Source organism: Bufo gargarizans, chromosome 8 (genome assembly GCF_014858855.1).
Source record: "Bufo gargarizans isolate SCDJY-AF-19 chromosome 8, ASM1485885v1, whole genome shotgun sequence".
NCBI lineage: Eukaryota > Metazoa > Chordata > Amphibia > Anura > Bufonidae > Bufo > Bufo gargarizans.
Window position 1 is genome coordinate 158,808,254 of NC_058087.1, and position 18,067 is coordinate 158,826,320.

At 43.6% G+C, this 18,067-nt stretch overlaps 1 protein-coding gene across 2 annotated transcripts in view; it reads right to left on the minus strand.

Annotated features, from left to right (window-relative positions):
* METTL22 (methyltransferase 22, Kin17 lysine) overlaps positions 1-18,067 on the minus strand; it is a 236,465-nt gene that overhangs the window by 57,671 nt on the left and 160,727 nt on the right. For both annotated transcript variants that reach the window (XM_044303615.1, XM_044303614.1), the window contains one exon: positions 14,509-14,562. In XM_044303615.1, coding sequence (XP_044159550.1) covers positions 14,509-14,562 — 54 coding nt within the window. The remainder of the gene's footprint in view (positions 1-14,508; positions 14,563-18,067) is intronic.

Sequence of the window (18,067 nt, forward strand, 5' to 3'; positions counted from 1 at the left end):
ACACAAATATTAGTTTTCACAAAGTTTGCTGCTAAACTGCTTTTAGATCTTTGTTTCAGTTGTTTCTGTGATGTAGTGAAATATAATTACACGTACTTCATACGTTTCAAAGGCTTTTATTGACAATTACATGACATTTATGTAAAGAGCCAGTATTTGCAGTGTTGGCCCTTCTTTTTCAGGACCTCTGCAATTTGACTGGGCATGCTCTCAATCAACTTCTGGGCCAATTCCTGACTGATAGCAACCCATTCTTTCATAATCACTTCTTGGAGTTTGTCAGAATTAGTGGGTTTTTGTTTGTCCACCCACCTCTTGAGGATTGACCACAAGTTCTCAATGGGATTAAGATCTGGGGAGTTTCCAGGCCATGGACCCAAAATGTCAACGTTTTGGACCCCGAGCCACTTAGTTATCACTTTTGCCTTATGGCACGGTGTTTCATCGTGCTGGAAAATGCATTGTTCTTCACCAAACTGTTGTTGGATTGTTGGAAGAAGTTGCTGTTGGAGGGTGTTTTGGTACCATTCTTTATTCATGGCTGTGTTTTTGGGCAAAATTGTGAGTGAGCCCACTCCCTTGGATGAGAAGCAACCCCACACATGAATGGTCTCAGGATGCTTTACTGTTGGCATGACACAGGACTGATGGTAGCACTCACCTTTTCTTTTTCCAGACAAGCCTTTTTCCTGATGCCCCAAACAATCGGAAAGAGGCTTTATCGGAGAATATGACTTTGCTCCAGTCCTCAGCAGTCCATTCACCATATTTTCTGCAGAAGATCAATCTGTCCCTGATGGTTTTTTTTGAGAGAAGTGGCTTCTTTGCTGCCCTTCTTGACACCAGACCATCTTCCAAAAGTCTTTGCCTCACTGTGCGTGCAGATGCGCTCACACCTGCCTGCTGCCATTCCTGAGCAAGCTCTGCACTGGTGGCACTCCGATCCTGCAGCTGAATCCTCTTTAGGAGACGATCCTGGCGCTTGCTGGACTTTCTTGGACGCCCTAAATCCTTCTTAACAAGAATTGAACCTCTTTCCTTGAAGTTCTTGATGATCCTATAAATTGTTGATTGAGGTGCAATCTTAGTAGCCACAACATCCTTGCCTGTGAAGCCATTTTTATGCAACGCAATGATGGCTGCACGCGTTTCTTTGCAGGTCACCATGGTTAACAATGGAAGAACAATGATTTTAAGCATCACCCTCCTTTTAACAGGTCAAGTCTGCCATTTTAAATCAATCAGCCTGACATAATGATCTCCAGCCTTGTGCTCGTCAACATTCTCACCTGAGTTAACGAGACGATTACTGAAATGATCTCAGCAGGTCCTTTAATGACAGCAATGACATACAGTTAATTTTCAAGGCAAAGAAGGACTATGCAATTCATCTGATCACTCTTCATAACATTCTGGAGTATATGCAAATTGCTATTTTAAAAACGTAAGCAGCAACTTTTCCAATTTCCAATATTTATGTAATTCTCAAAACTTTTGGCCACGACTGTATAGACGGTGGTCCCTCAAGATACAATGGCCTCAAGTTACGATATTTTCAACATACAATGGTCTTTTCTACGCCATCATAAGCTGAAACTAGACACAACATACAATGTCTCAGACGCAATCCAACCAATTAATATGGATATTTCCCTGGTAAAACCCCTGTACTGGTGGTCTAGGAGGCCCTCTTTACAGTACAGTACTACATGTCTTCTATTGTCCTCTGTCAGGATGAGCTGCTTCTTCAGACACCGGGTGAGGGCAGCTCCATTGCCCATAGCAACCAATCAGATTCCCCCTTTCATTTTTGACAGCTCCTTTGGAAAATGAAAGGTGGAATCTGATTGGTTGCTTTGGGCAACTAAGCTAGTTCTACTTTACACCAGTTTGATAAGGACTTACAACAGGTAAGTGGGATATTCTCAAATAATGACTGGCAGGTGAGCCCTGAGGACTGGAATTTGAGGAGCACTGCTATTTAGGAGTCTGAAGAAGCTCCTGTCCTCATCACAGAAAGTGATTTCCAGCTTCTAGCATCTCCTCCTGACTGCTATACAGTATGTAACTTGTCTTATGTCTTAGTTATCTGCTTATTTTACTTACAGTTCCTTGCAAAAGTATTAACCCTCACTTTTTTCATATTTTGTTACATTACAGCCTTAAGTTCAATGTTTTTTTTATCAGAATTTTATGTGATGGATCAGAACACCATAGTCTAAGTTGGTGAAGTGAAATGAGAAAAATATATAAATAAAACTATTGTTCAGAAATAGAAAACAGAAAATTGGCATGTGCGTATGTATTCACCCCCTTTGTTAGGAAGACAACCAAATACCTTCAGAAGTCACATAATTAGTGAAATGATGTCCACCTGTGTGCAATCTAAGTGCAATCTGTCATTACATATACACACCTTTTTTGAAACACCTAAGCAAGAGGCATCACTAACCAAACACTGCCATGAAGACCAAAGAACTTTCCAAACAAGTAAGGGACAATGTTGTTCAGAAATACAAGTCAGGGTTAGGTTATAAAAAATATCCAAATCTTTGATAATCCCCAGGAGCACCATCAAATCTATCATAACCAAATGGAAAGAACATGGCACAACAGCAAACCTGCCAAGAGTCGGCCGCCAACAAAAACTCACGGACCGGGCAAGGAGGGCATTAATCAGAGAGGCAGCTCAGAGACCTAAGGTAACCCTGGAGGAGCTGCAGAGTTCCACAGCAGAGACTGGAGTATCTGTACATATGATGACAATAAGCCGCATGCGCCATAGACTTAAGGCTTTATGGCAGAGTGGCCAGAAGAAAGCCATTACTTTCAGCTAAACACAAAAAGGCACGTCGTTAGTTTGCGAAAGGGAATGTGGGAAACTCCCAAAATGTATGGCGGAAGGTGCTCTGGTCTGATGAGACTAAAATTGAATTTTTCGGCCATCAAAGAAAACGCTATGTCTGCCGGAAACCCAACACATCACATTACCCAAAGAACACCATCCCCACAGTGAAACATGATGGTAGCAGCATAATGCTGTGGGGAAGTTTTTCAGCAGCTGGGACTGGGAAACTGGTCAGAGTTGAGGCAAAGATAGATGGTGCTAAATACAGGGATATTCTTGAGCAAAAGCTGTACCACTCTGTGCGTGATTTGAGGCTAGGACGGAGGTTCACATTCCAGTAGGACAATGACCCCAAACACACTGCTAAAGCAACACTTGAGTGGTTTAAGGGGAAACATGTAAATGTGTGGGAATGGCCTAGTCAAAGCCCAGATCTCAATCCAATAGAAAATCTGTGGTCAGACTTAAAGATTGCTGTTCACAAGCGCAAACCATCTAACTTGAAGGAGCTGGAGCAGTTTTGCAAGGAGGAATGGGCAAAAATCCCAGTGGTAAGATGTGGCAAGCTCATAGAGACTTATCCAAAGCGACTTGGAGTTGTGATTGCCACAAAAGGTGGCTCTACAAAGTATTGACTTTAGGGGAGTGAATAGTTTTGCATATTGACTTTTTCTGTTAATTTGTCCTATTTGTTGTTTGCTTCACAATAAAAAAATAAAAAAACATCTTCAAAGTTGTGAGCATGTTCTATAAATTAAATGATGCAAATCCTCAAACAATCCATGTAATTCCAGGTTGTGAGGCACCAAAATATAAAAACTGTCAAAGGGGTGAATACTTTTGCAAGGCACTGTAAATCTTCATTTATTTAAATCTTGGGATGACATTTTGGGGCTTTGGAACAAATTACGGATGTAGCAGGGTTAACACACATGCTTTATGAGACATGTTATCTAAACTAAATGCAACTAAATGCCTTTAAAGGGCTTCTGTCACCCCCCAAAAGTCATTTTTCATTTTTGGGCTAATTAAAATCCTTATAGTGCGATTATTCAATATATAGTGCTCTTACATTTTTTATGTGGTTTAGATTCTTTAAAAACGGCACTTTTATAATATGTTAATAACCTCGCTACCAGCAAGTAGGGCGGTTGCTTGCTGGTAGCCGCCGCATCCTCCTTTAAAAAAAATGCCCCCTCCTCCTGTTGATTGACAAGGCCAGCGAGCGCTCTCCTCATTCGGCTGGCCGTGTCTGCGTTCCAAATCTCGCGCCTGCGCCATAGCGGTCTTCAGTCGGCGCAGGCGCACTGAGAGGAGGGCGCTCGCTCGGCCGCTCCTTCCTCAGTGCGCCTGCATCGGGTGTAGATGTGACGTCATTGGCGCAGGCGCACTGAGGAAGGAGCGGCTGAGCGAGGTCCTCCTCTCAATATGCCTGCGCCGACTGAAGACCGGTACGGCGCAGGCGCGAGATTTGGAACGCAGACAGGGCCAGCCGAAGGAGGAGAGCGCTCGCTGGCCCTGTCAATCAACAGGAGGAGGGGGTTTTATTCATAAAATAATCGCACTATAAAGATTTTAATTAGCCCAAAAATGAAAAATGACTTTTGGGGGGTGACAGAAGCCTTTAAGCAATTGCTTTCAATGGCTTTTGTTTCAAGATACCGCGATGAGTTAAGAAATTTGAGTTAAGAGTGTGTGTGTTACCCCTGCTACATCTGTACTAGTTTTCCATAGAGTTGGTTGAACTTTATGGACTTATGTCTTTTTTTCAACTGTATTAACTATGTAAGTTCAAAATACAATGGTCATCTCAGACCACTGTACTGCTCAGAACGTCTCTATACTGTCTTCTATGCGTGTCTGTATATGACAGATGTAGAATCTCCTCTGATTTCTGTCTGCTGTGTATGGAAGACAACATAGACACTACAGGGAGTGCAGAATTATTAGGCAAGTTGTATTTTTGAGGATTAATTTTATTATTGAACAACAACCATGTTTTCAATGAACCCAAAAAACTCATTAATATCAAAGCTGAATATTTTTGGAAGTAGTTTTTAGTTTGTTTTTAGTTTTAGCTATTTTAGGGGGATATCTGTGTGTGCAGGTGACTATTACTGTACATAATTATTAGGCAACTTAACAAAAAACAAATATATACCCATTTCAATTATTTATTTTTACCAGTGAAACCAATCTAACATCTCAACATTCACAAATATACATTTCTGACATTCAAAAACAAAACAAAAACAAATCAGTGACCAATATAGCCACCTTTCTTTGCAAGGACACTCAAAAGCCTGCCATCCATGGATTCTGTCAGTGTTTTGATCTGTTCACCATCAACATTGCGTGCAGCAGCAACCATAGCCTCCCAGACACTGTTCAGAGAGGTGTACTGTTTTCCCTCCTTGTAAATCTCACATTTGATGATGGACCACAGGTTCTCAATGGGGTTCAGATCAGGTGAACAAGGAGGCCATGTCATTAGATTTTCTTCTTTTATACCCTTTCTTGCCAGCCACGTTGTGGAGTACTTGGACGCGTGTGATGGAGCATTGTCCTGCATGAAAATTATGTTTTTCTTACCTTGCAGACTTCTTCCTGTACCACTGCTTGAAGAAGGTGTCTTCCAGAAACTGGCAGTAGGACTGGGAGTTGAGCTTGACTCCATCCTCAACCCAAAAAGGCCCCACAAGCTCATCTTTGATGATACCAGCCCAAACCAGTACTCCACCTCCACCTTGCTGGCGTCTGAGTCGGACTGGAGCTCTCTGCCCTTTACCAATCCAGCCATCTGGCCCATCAAGACTCACTCTCATTTCATCAGTTCATAAAAACTTAGAAAAAGATCTTGAGATATTTCTTGGCCCAGTCTTGACGTTTCAGCTTGTGTGTCTTGTTCAGTGGTGGTCATCTTTCAGCCTTTCTTACCTTGGCCATGTCTCTGAGTATTGCACACCTTGTGCTTTTGGGCACTCCAGTGATGTTGCAGCTCTGAAATATGGCCAAACTGGTGGCAAGTGGCATCTTGGCAGCTGCACGCTTGACTTTTCTCAGTTCATGGGCAGTTATTTTGCGCCTTGGTTTTTCCACACGCTTCTTGCGACCCTGTTGACTATTTTGAATGAAACGCTTGATTGTTCGATGATCACGCTTCAGAAGCTTTGCAATTTTAAGAGTGCTGCATCCCTCTGCAAGATATCTCACTATTTTTGACTTTTCTGAGCCTGTCAAGTCCTTCTTTTGACCCATTTTGCCAAAGGAAAGGAAGTTGCCTAATAATTATGCACACCTGATATAGGGTGTTGATGTCATTAGACCACACCCCTTCTCATTACAGAGATGCACATCACCTAATATGCTTAATTGGTAGTAGGCTTTCGAGCCTATACAGCTTGGAGTAAGACAACATGCATAAAGAGGATGATGTGGTCAAAATACTCATTTGCCTAATAATTCTGCACGTAGTGTAGTCTCCATTTACTAGCTTAGAGAGAATTCAGTATTAGAGATGGAGCTGGCAGAGAAGAAACTGGCACAAAATGTAAAATATAAGAAAGAGTGCTCTTGAAGTACACATACACGGCAACTTATTCTAAAAGTCACCTAAATGTGTATATATTCTTTAAAGGGCTTAGGGCTCTTTCACACCTGCGTTCTTTTCTTCCGGCATAGAGTTCCGTCGTCGGGGCTCTATGTCGGAAGAATCCTGATCAGGATTATCCTAATGCATTCTGAATGGAGTGAAATCCGTTCAGGATGCATCAGGATGTCTTCAGTTCCGGACCGGAAAGTTTTTGGGCCGGAGAAAATACCGCAGCATGCTGCGGTTTTTGCTCCGGCCAAAAATCCTGAAGACTTGCCGCAAGGCCGGATCCGGAATTAATGCCCATTGAAAGGCATTGATCCGGATCCGGCCTTAAGCTAAATGTCGTTTCGGCGCATTGCCGGATCCGACGTTTAGCTTTTTTAGAGTGGTTACCATGGCTGCCGGGACGCTAAAGTCCCGGCAGCCATGGTAAAGTGTAGTGGGGAGCGGGGGAGCAGCATACTTACCGTCCGTGCGGCTCCCGGGGCGCTCCAGAGTGACGTCAGGGCGCCCCAGGCGCATGGATGACGTGATCGCATGGCACGTCATCCATGCGCATGAGGCGCTCTGACGTCATTCTGGAGCGCCCCGGGAGCCGCACGGACTGTAAGTATGCCGCTCCCCCGCTCCTACTATGGCAACCAGGACTTTAATAGCGTCCTGGCTGCCATAGTAACACTGAAAGCATTTTGAAGACGGATCCGTCTTCAAATGCTTTCAGTACACTTGCGTTATTCCGGATCTGGCGTGTAATTCCGGCAAGTGGAGTACACGCCGGATCCGGACAACGCAAGTGTGAAAGAGGCCTTATCCAAGTTTTTTCTTTTTTATCACTCTACCCCCACCAAAAGGTACCTATGAAAAGATCTTATCTTACCTATTCCCAGCCTTTCTGTTCCGGCACTGTGGCCTCCGCGTCGTCTTCACTGCACTTCCGGACCTGTCTGTCAACTTCTGCAAGGAAAAGCCACATGTACCACTGCAGCCAATGGCTGGCCTCAGCAGTGAAATGTCCCCAAGCAGCATATCTCTAGGGTGGGGTGATATCGCTGGGTCATGTACTAATTAGGGACACATCACCACTAAGGCCGGTCATTGGCTGCATCAGTGAACATGACCCAATCCATGCAGAAGTTGACAGGTGAGGACCAGAATTTCAGTGAAGCCAGAATTAGCAGATAATATTTTTTTTATTGGGCCAAATCCAAAGCATAGCTGTCCTGTGTGGACATAATCTTAATTTCTCATTCAAGGCTATTACGGAATTGATGAGGGTCTTTCTCTTACTTTCTTTCACAAACAATACTACAGACCTGCCCATCACTTGTATTTGATATAACAGCCTTGCCTCTATGACTGTGTATACAGAGAGAGCTGTCAGTCACTGATAGGACCGCCTCCTTGACTTCAAAGCACAGAATGAGCAGGAATTTAAATGGATAAATCACACGTTTATACTAAATATTTTACCATAAAACTACAGTATATACTGTATCAGTCTGCTTAGCTCCTCCTGCTCTATAACATGCTGCCTACTGCTTACCTTGCATTTTCATGGTCACAGGTTCCCTTTAATTGTGGAATCAACAACACTGAAAACCTATGACAACCCAACCGCATCTGGACTTGGACTTATTAAGTCTGTTAATTGTCCCAATGTTAAACTAGCGGCTGCCATTACCTGGCTGTAGCCACCTCTCCACAGATTCCAGCTCAGTGCTCTTTTTTTTTGAGAAACTGGTGCCGGCATTTTCACCAGCCGATATACTTTTCAGGCTGTGCACTGCCAAGGGGGTACGAACTGTAACAGGGAATGAACCAGGGCCTAGAAGTAAAATACAGCGCTGAAATCCATGGCTAGGTAACAGGGGGTGCCAATTCTGCCTGACAGTTGCACCTTAAATGGGTTGTCCACTTTCTGATTAGATACTTATATTTCTGCAATACCTTACACTGGTATGTAATGGCATATGAATTGCTAAAAAAAAAGCCCATTGCTTACCTCAGCATGCCTGTAGAAGCAGCCCCTTCCCACTGCCCAGGAGTGCCATATGTAAAAAGACCACTGAACCCATAGCATCCCAGGCTGTGGCGATCATGTGATATATTCCCATGAACGCCTCCCTGTCTGCATAGTATACTACAGTTCAGACATAGATACAGGAAATTCTGTTGCCTGCATATGCACTGAACATTTTTAGTGCCCGTGCAGTAGAACATGTGTCTAAGGCTACGAGGATATTGTAATGTATTAAGTGAGGCATGGACTCGTGGGGCAGGGATGTAATATTACCAATTTACAAAGCGTTGGTGCGGCCTCATCTGGCATATGCAGTTCAGTTCTGGGCAACAGTCCATAGAAAGGATGCCCTGGAGCTGAAAAAGTACAAAGGAGAGCGACTAAACTGATAAGGGACATGGAGGGTCTTCGTTATGAAGAAAGATTTTTTTAAAAATTACATTTATTTAGTTTTAAAGGGGTATTCTCATCTCAGTCAATGGGAGCATATCACTAGGATATGCCCCCATTGTCTGATAGGTGCACGTCACACCTCTGGGACCCGCACCTACATAGAGAACGGATCCCTGAAAGCATGCTGGCTTGGCTATTTCTGTCAGCCCTATAGAAATGAATGGGAGCGGTGGCAGCGCAAGCGCTGTGCGTTACCATTCATTTCTTTGATGAGAGTGCTTGGCGATGGCTGGACCCCGGAAAACCCGGGGTCCTCCGGCCACCACCTTTCCCGCTCTGTCCGCGGTGTAGGTGAGGGTCCCAGAGGTGGGACCCGCACCTATCAGACAATGGGAGCATATCCTAGCGATATGCCCCCATTGTCTAAGATGGGAATACCCCTTTAAGTAGAGACGTCATGATTAAGCTATACAAATATATAAATGGCCCAAAAATGCCCTCAAAAGACAAGCCGGCACTGCCTCCGACTGGAGAAGAAAAGGTTCAGTCTTCAAAAGCGTCAAAACTTCTTTACTGTAAGAACTGTGAAGCTGTGGAATATACTTTCTCAGGGCGTGGTCACAGTAGGAACAGTGGACAGTTTCAAAAAGGGTTTAGACAAATTCTTAAAGGGAACCTGTCACCCAAAAATCGCCTATTAAGCTGTTTACAGTACCTTATAGTGCTGTATACTCGTTTCTTGATGCACTTTTTGTTCGTTTTCCCGCATGTCTGCTCATTCAGAAATCGATGTTATATTCAGCTGCTGCCCCGTGCTTCAAGTCAGGCTTGAAGTCACGGGGGCAGCGGCCTCGGCGTCTTACATGGCCCTCTCCCCGCCCCCTGCCTCTGTTACTGACAGCCGAACTCCGAATCCGGGACCGCGCTCAACGGCCGCATGCGCAGTAAAGGGCGGCAGGAGCGCGGTCCCGGCTGCCGCGCGTACTACGCGCCGTCTTACTTTCGCCACACTGCGCATGCGCCCGACATCCTGTATCAAACGCGCCCGCGCCCAGATGCCGGGCGCGGGCGCGTTTGATACAGGATGTCGGGCGCATGCGCAGTGCGGCGAAAGTAAGACGGCGCGTAGTACGCGCGGCAGCCGGGACCGCGCTCCTGCCGCCCTTTACTGCGCATGCGGCCGTTGAGCGCGGTCCCGGATTCGGAGTTCGGCTGTCAGTAACAGAGGCAGGGGGCGGGGAGAGGGCCATGTAAGACGCCGAGGCCGCTGCCCCCGTGACTTCAAGCCTGACTTGAAGCACGGGGCAGCAGCTGAATATAACATCGATTTCTGAATGAGCAGACATGCGGGAAAACGAACAAAAAGTGCATCAAGAAACGAGTATACAGCACTATAAGGTACTGTAAACAGCTTAATAGGCGATTTTTGGGTGACAGGTTCCCTTTAAAAGTAAATGACATTAATGCTTATGAAAATGCGTAAAGTCTCACTTTCTTCTGGAATTCACGTCCCCACCTATCCCTTGGTTGAAATTGATGGACTTATGTCTTTTTTCAGCAGTATTAACTATGTAACTGTGTGTCCAGGGAGGCGGTCATGTGGATGGTATGCTGGGTAATCAATACTATGGTACACATTTTTGTACTTCTAGTGACAATTCAAGCCCAGCTGCTCTTTTTTTTAGACTATTAGAGTGTTGACTGACCTAAATACCTATTACTTTATAGTGTCAGTAAGGTCCTCCCCCTACCTCCTACCCCCTTAAAAAAGTGTCAGCAGAGTCCTCCCTATTAGGGCTCTTTCACACGAGCGCATGCCGTGCGGGTAATCCGCTACGTGAATGACAGCCAAGCCCCGTTCCGGACAGCAGAGACACGGAGCATTAACATGACTGATAACACTCCGTGCCTCTCTGTGATCTTTTTACTACAAAATCACAGTGAGATAAAGTTGTCACCGTGATGTTGTAGTTAAAATGTCACAGAGAGGCACGGAGCTCGGAGCTCTCTGCTGTCCGGAACGGGGCTTGGCTGTCTTTTTTTACGCAGCGGATGACACGCACGGCATCCGCTCGTGTGAAAGAGCCCTTAAAAGAAAGCTAGAATACTTAAAGAGGACCTTTCACCTAAAAAAAATTTTTTTAACTAAGACTATAGCGTTACTTACATGCCCCCATGATTTCTTGAACGTTAATTATTTTTTCATTCTGTGCCCCCGTTTGTCCGCTATGCCCCCCGGAATAATTCCCGCCGTCTATGCTAATGAGCCAGCCTCAAATGGGCTGGCTTTAAAAGTTCTCCCGGTCGTGCCTTCCATCTTCTCCCTGGCACGGAGCGCATCCAATCAGCGCGCTCCGCTCTTAGCCAGGATAGACGAAATCGCTCCAGTTCTCTGAAGTCTCGCAAGAACTGGAGCGTCTTCTCCCTGGCTAAGAGCGGAGCGCGCTGATTGGATGCGCTCCGTGCCAGGGAGAAGATGGAAGGCACGACCGGGAGAACTTTTAAAGCCAGCCCATTTGAGGCTGGCTCATTAGCATAGACGGCGGGAATTATTCCGGGGGGCATAGCGGACAAACGGGGGCACAGAATGAAAAAAGAATTAACGTTCAAGAAATCATGGGGGCATGTAAGTAACCCTATAGTCTTAGTTTAAAAATTTTTTTTAGGTGAAAGGTCCTCTTTAAATTTACTGCAAATAGGTTCAAACCTGTGATGTGATTTCACAATGTTATTTCGGCCCTCTCCTCTATATTTTATTAGAATGTAATTTCTATTTCTGAACCTTTTGAGAACTCGGCATAAGACGCTCCAGCCTTATGATCCTCATTCCCATCTATAAATTGCACGCCAGTCCTCTATTTGTATTTTCCAATCTCCTGCCCATGCTGATTTGTAACGTGATGTGTAGCTGTGAAGCCTGCTCTACCCGCTGACTCCTAGTCATCTCTCTTATTTCCTGAGAACCTTTCTGCTTCATGTGGGTGTAAATGTAATGACTGAGGCAGAGGGGAATGATATTAGCAGTGATGAGAGCATGGAGAATTGAAGGCACACAAACAAGTGACTGAAAACAAGCAGGCAACAATGTAGCACAACATCTTAATAATTCACATATATGACAGTGCAACCTTAAAAATAAATGTGCTTAATGTGTGAACACACATTTTGTTTTGGAAGTAAAAGTGAAAACACTTCTTGTTTTTTTCACCCTGTTGCTTGAATACTATATGCCTTCTTATGCCTCATTCACACAGTCAGTGGTTTCTGGCCAAAACCAGGTGTGGCTCTAAACACAGAACAGGTGCAGATCTTTCCCTTGTACCTTATGTCTGTGGAGGCTCCAATCCTGGTTTTGGCCACAATCACTGATGGAAATCACTGAACAAAACACTGACGTGTGAATGAGGCTTTAGGCCCCTTGCAGACAAGCGTGTCCGGATTAGGTCTGCGATCAGGGAAAATCGTGCGAGTGCGTACGCAATTTCAGTCAGTTTTGACTGCGATTGCATTGCTCAGTTTTTTCCACGCGAGTGCAATTCGTTTTGCACACGCGTGAGAAAAAACTGATTGTGGTACCCAGACCCGAACCCGGACTTTTTCACTGAAGTTCGGGTTTGGGTAAGGTGTCCAGTAGATTTATTATTTTCCTTTATAACATGGTTATAAGGGAAAATAATAGAATTCTTAATACAGAATGCTTACTAAAATGTGGCACGAGGGTTTAAAAATATAAAAAAAAATAACTCACCTCATCCACCTAATTGCACAGCCAGCATCGTCTTCTTTCAGGACCTGACAAAGGACCTTTGATGACGTAATCGCGCTCACCACGTGGTGAGCGCAATGACGTCAGCGCAGGTCCTGCTGAATGAAGATTGCACCCGCGCGGAACCCTCGCCCGTGTGAAAGGGGCCTTAGGCCTCTTTCACACGACCGTATGGCTTTTTCAGTGTTTTGCAGTCACGGATCCGTTGTTCAGTTTTTTGTTTCCGTTGTGTTTCCGTTTTTTCTGTATGGCATATACAGTAATTACATAGAAGGTTCCGCAAACACGGAACGGATACGGAAGACATACGGATGCATTTCTGTATGTGTTCCGTTTTTATTTTGCGGACCCATTGACTTGAATGGAGCCACGGAAGATGATTTGCGGGCAATAATAGGACATGGTCTATATTTCAACGGAACAGAAAAACGGAAATAGGGAAACGGTCGTGTGAAAGAGGCCTGTGTGTATTAGAAACTGGTCAGATACCGCTGACAACATTACACTGGCATGTCCTGAGTTTTCTACTGGTGACAACAAAAAATTACGAGACAAACTACTTACTGTTTAACCTGTTCAATTCAGGCCATTTAACCAGGTGTATCTTATATTTTTTAGCAAGTATCTTTGAAAGCCATAAAAAAAAATTTGTTATGTAAATCAATTGTGCGCCTTTTTTCGCTGATATAGGGGGCTTTATGTTATTATTATTTTTTATAACTTACAAAATTTTAAAAAAGGGGAAAAAATGGTAGGTTTATCAAGTTTTTCTGTTAACTGTACAATGTGCAACTAAAATATTTTTATTTATTTTAATTGTCCTCTTTCCTTAAAGGGGTTGTCTTGCATATAGGTAGGATACCCCTCAATGTCTGATAGGAGCAGGTCCCACCTCTGGGACCCAGATTTCTCTTTAGAACAGTGCCCCCCAAGCTTTCCTATGAGAGCGGTGCCCTTGGCTATTTTCGGCAGTCCGACTGAAATGAATGGGATGCGCACCGTGCAAGTGCAGTCACCGCTCCATTCACTTCTATGGGGATGACTGACATAGCCAAGCCAGCGCTCAGCTATTTCCACTGCTCTCATAGGAATGAATAGAGGATGCGCAGTGTGCCCTCCTTCACTTTGGGGGATCCATTCTAAAAATAAGTGTGGGTCCCAGAGATGGATATCCTAGATGCCCCCAATGCCCCCAATGACTGAGGTGAGACAACCCCTTTAACAGTTGTTTTGAGATATGGGATGTATGGACTATGGTCACCAAAGGAAGGGGGCTAGAAGCTGTGGTAAGGAGTGTGGTTTCCTTCTTTTTTTATTATTTTGTTTCTATTTTATTTTTTTAAGCTTTGTGCCCACCATAAAGTCATACAAGACCTTTGGGGGGCATTTAACATGATTTTTTTTTTCATTGCTGATTCTTCCTGTAACTGGTGCTGATCACTGCAGTGCTGATCTGAGTCTGCTAATACGCAGCAGCTCATGCACATGCCCGGGCCCCAGTAGTCACATGACGGCTGGGACCTAAGCAGGAAGCAGCACTGCCAATTCCAGATCTCTATACACAGTGCTCATTAAACATTGTGTATAGTGTGATGCGGAAGGCAGGGTTTTTTTTTTTTTTTTTTTTACCATCCCTGCCTTCTCTAAGAGGAGCAATGCTGTCACTGACTTGATTAGAGTGCAGTTGCAATTTCTAAAAGAACGTTTAGAAACGTCCGTGTAGAAATAAGTGCCGACCGCCTGGACGTTTATAGTAAACAGGTGGTCAGGATTGGAATATGAGGCTTTAGCACCGGGTCATAACATCCACATAAAGCACTTTCAGTAAAAATACAATCACATTGAAAAATTTGTTTAAAAAATATTTGTAATAGAAATCAAATTACCTGTACAGAATTGATTCTTAAGCCAGTCTAGTTCCTTTACCTTTACTTGGCCGCCTGTTGAAAAAGTACAATTGACATTAATTCAACTATAAAATGTGAGGCCCAGATTTCTTGCTAGAAAAATAAATAAGATTGAGCAAAACACGGAAAAAGCAGAAAGAGGGGAGATGTCAGGTACAAAAGACATGCACTTAAGAAGCAATCTCAACACTGCAGAAATGAAGCATCATCTGCTATATCATCGTGTCTGCTACACGGTACTACACGGTACTGCTCACCCAGAACCATAGTATTATAAGTTATCTTTAGTGGGTGCACAAAAGGAATCAAAGGCTTCTTAACCACTTCAGCCCCGCTAGGTGAAACCCCCTTCATGACCAGAGCACTTTTTACACTTCGGCACTACACTACTTTCACCGTTTATCGCTCGGTCATGCAACTTACCATACAAATGAATTTTACCTCCTTTTCTTCTCACTAATAGAGCTTTCATTTGGTGGTATTTCATTGCTGCTGGCATTTTTACTTTTTTTGTTATTAATCAAAATGTAACGATTTTTTTGCAAAAAAATGACATTTTTCACTTTCAGCTGTAAAATTTTGCAAAAAAAACGACATCCATATATACATTTTTCGCCAAATTTATTGTTCTACATGTCTTTGATAAAAAAAAAATGTTTGGGCAAAAAAAAAAATGGTTTGGGTAAAAGTTATAGCATTTACAAACTATGGTACAAAAATGTGAATTTCCGCTTTTTGAAACAGCTCTGACTTTCTGAGCACCTGTCATGATTCCTGAGGTTCTACAATGGCCAAACAGTAGAAAACCCCCACAAATGACCCCATTTCGGAAAGTAGACACCCTAAGGTATTCGCTGATGGGCATAGTGAGTTCATAGAACTTTTTATTTTTTGTCACAAGTTAGCGGAAAATGATGATGATTTTATTTTTTTTATTTTTTCTTACAAAGTCTCATATTCCACTAACTTGCGACAAAAAATAAACAATTCTAGGAACTCACCATGCCCCTCACAGAATACCTTGGGGTGTCTTCTTTCCAAAATGGGGTCACTTGTGGGGTAGTTATACTGCCCTGGCAATTTAGGGGCCCAAATGTGTGAGAAGAACTTTGCAATCAAAATGTGTAAAAAATGACCGGTGAAATCCAAAAGGTGCACTTTGGAATATGTGCCCCTTTGCCCACCTTGGCAGCAAAAAAGTGTGACACATCTGGTATCGCCGTACTCAGGAGAAGTTGGGGAATGTGTTTTGGGGTGTCATTTTACATATACCCATGCTGGGTGAGAAAAATATCTTGGTCAAATGCCAACTTTGTATAAAAAAATGGGAAAAGTTGTCTTTTGCCAAGATATTTCTCTCATCCAGCATGGGTATATGTAAAATGACACCCCAAAACACATTCCCCAACTTCTCCTGAGTACGGTGATACCAGATGTGTGACACTTTTTTGCTGCCAAGGTGGGCAAAGGGGAACATATTCCAAAGTGCACCTTTCAGATTTTGCAGGCCATTTTTTACACATTTTGATTGCAAAGTACTTCTCACACATTTGGGCCCCTAAATTGCCAGGGCAGTATAACTACGCCACAAGTGACCCCATTTTGGAAAGAAGACACCCTAAGGTATTCCGTGAGGGGCACTGCGAGTTCCTAGAATTTTTTATTTTTTGTCACAAGTTAGCGGAAAAAGATTTTTTTTCTTTCTCTTTTTTCCTTACAAAGTCTCATATTCCACTAACTTGCGACAAAAAATAAAAAATTCTAGGAACTCGCCATGCCCCTCACGGAATACCTTGGGGTGTCTTCTTTCCAAAATGGGGTCACTTGTGGCGTAGTTATACTGCCCTGGCAATTTAGGGGCCCATATGTGTGAGAAGTACTTTGCAATCAAAATCTGTAAAAAATGACCGGTGAAATCCGAAAGGTGCACTTTGGAATATGTGCCCCTTTGCCCACCTTGGCATCAAAAAAGTGTCACACATCTGGTATCGCCGTACTCAGGAGAAGTTGGGGAATGTGTTTTGGGGTGTCATTTTACATATACCCATGCTGGGTGAGAGAAATATCTTGGCAAAAGACAACTTTTCCAATTTTTTTATACAAAGTTGGCATTTGACCAAGATATTTTTCTCACCCAGCATGGGTATATGTAAAATGACACCCTGAAACACATTCCCCAATTTCTCCTGAGTACGGCGATACCAGATGTGTCGCACTTTTTTGCTGCCAAGGTGGGCAAAGGGGCACATATTCCAAAGTGCACCTTTCGGATTTTGCAGGCCATTTTTTACACATTTTGATTGCAAGGTACTTCTCACACATTTGGGCCCCTAAATTGCCAGGGCAGTATAACTACGCCACAAGTGACCCCATTTTGGAAAGAAGACACCCCAAGGTATTCCGTGAGGGGCACTGCGAGTTCCTAGAATTTTTTTTTTTTTGTCACAAGTTAGCGGAAAATGATGATTTTTTTTTTTCTCTTTTTTCCTTACAAAGTCTCATATTCCACTAACTTGCGACAAAAAATAAAAAATTCTAGGAACTCGCCATGCCCCTCACGGAATACCTTGGGGTGTCTTCTTTCCAAAATGGGGTCACTTGTGGGGTAGTTATACTGCCCTGGCAATTTAGGGGCCCAAATGTGTGAGAAGTACTTTGCAATCAAAATGTGTAAAAAATGGCCTGCGAAATCCGAAAGGTGCACTTTGGAATATGTGCCCCTTTGCCCACCTTGTCTGCAAAAAAGTGTCACACATCTGGTATCGCCGTACTCAGGAGAAGTTGGGGAATGTGTTTTGGGGTGTCATTTTACATATACCCATGCTGGGTGAGAGAAATATCCTGGCAAAAGACAACTTTTCCAATTTTTTTATACAAAGTTGGCATTTGATCAAGATGTTTATCTCACCCAGCATGGGTATATGTAAAATGACACCCCAAAACACATTGCCCAACTTCTCCTGAGTACGGCGATACCAGATGTGTGACACTTTTTTGCAGCCTAGATGCGCAAAGGGGCCCAAATTCCTTTTAGGAGGGCATTTTTAGACATTTGGATCCCAGACTTCTTCTCATGCTTTAGGGCCCCTAAAAAGCCAGGGCAGTATAAATACCCCACATGTGACCCCACTTTGGAAAGAAGACACCCCAAGGTATCCAATGAGGGGCCTGGCAAGTTCATAGAAATTTTTTTTTTTTGCATAAGTTAGCGGAAATTGATTTTCTTATTTTTTTTTCTCACAAAGTCTCACTTTCCGCTAACTTAGGACAAAAATTTAAATCTTTCATGGACTCAATATGCCCCTCAGCAAATACCTTGGGGTGTCTTCTTTCCAAAATGGGGTCAGTTGTGGGGTGTTTGTACTGCCCTGGCATTTGAGGGTCTCCGCAATCATTACATGTATGGCCAGCATTAGGAGTTTCTGCTATTCTCCTTATATTGAGCATACAGGTAATGAGATTTTTTTTTCCGTTCAGCCTCTGGGCTGAAAGAAAAAAATGAACGGCACAGATTTCTTCATTCGCATCGATCAATGTG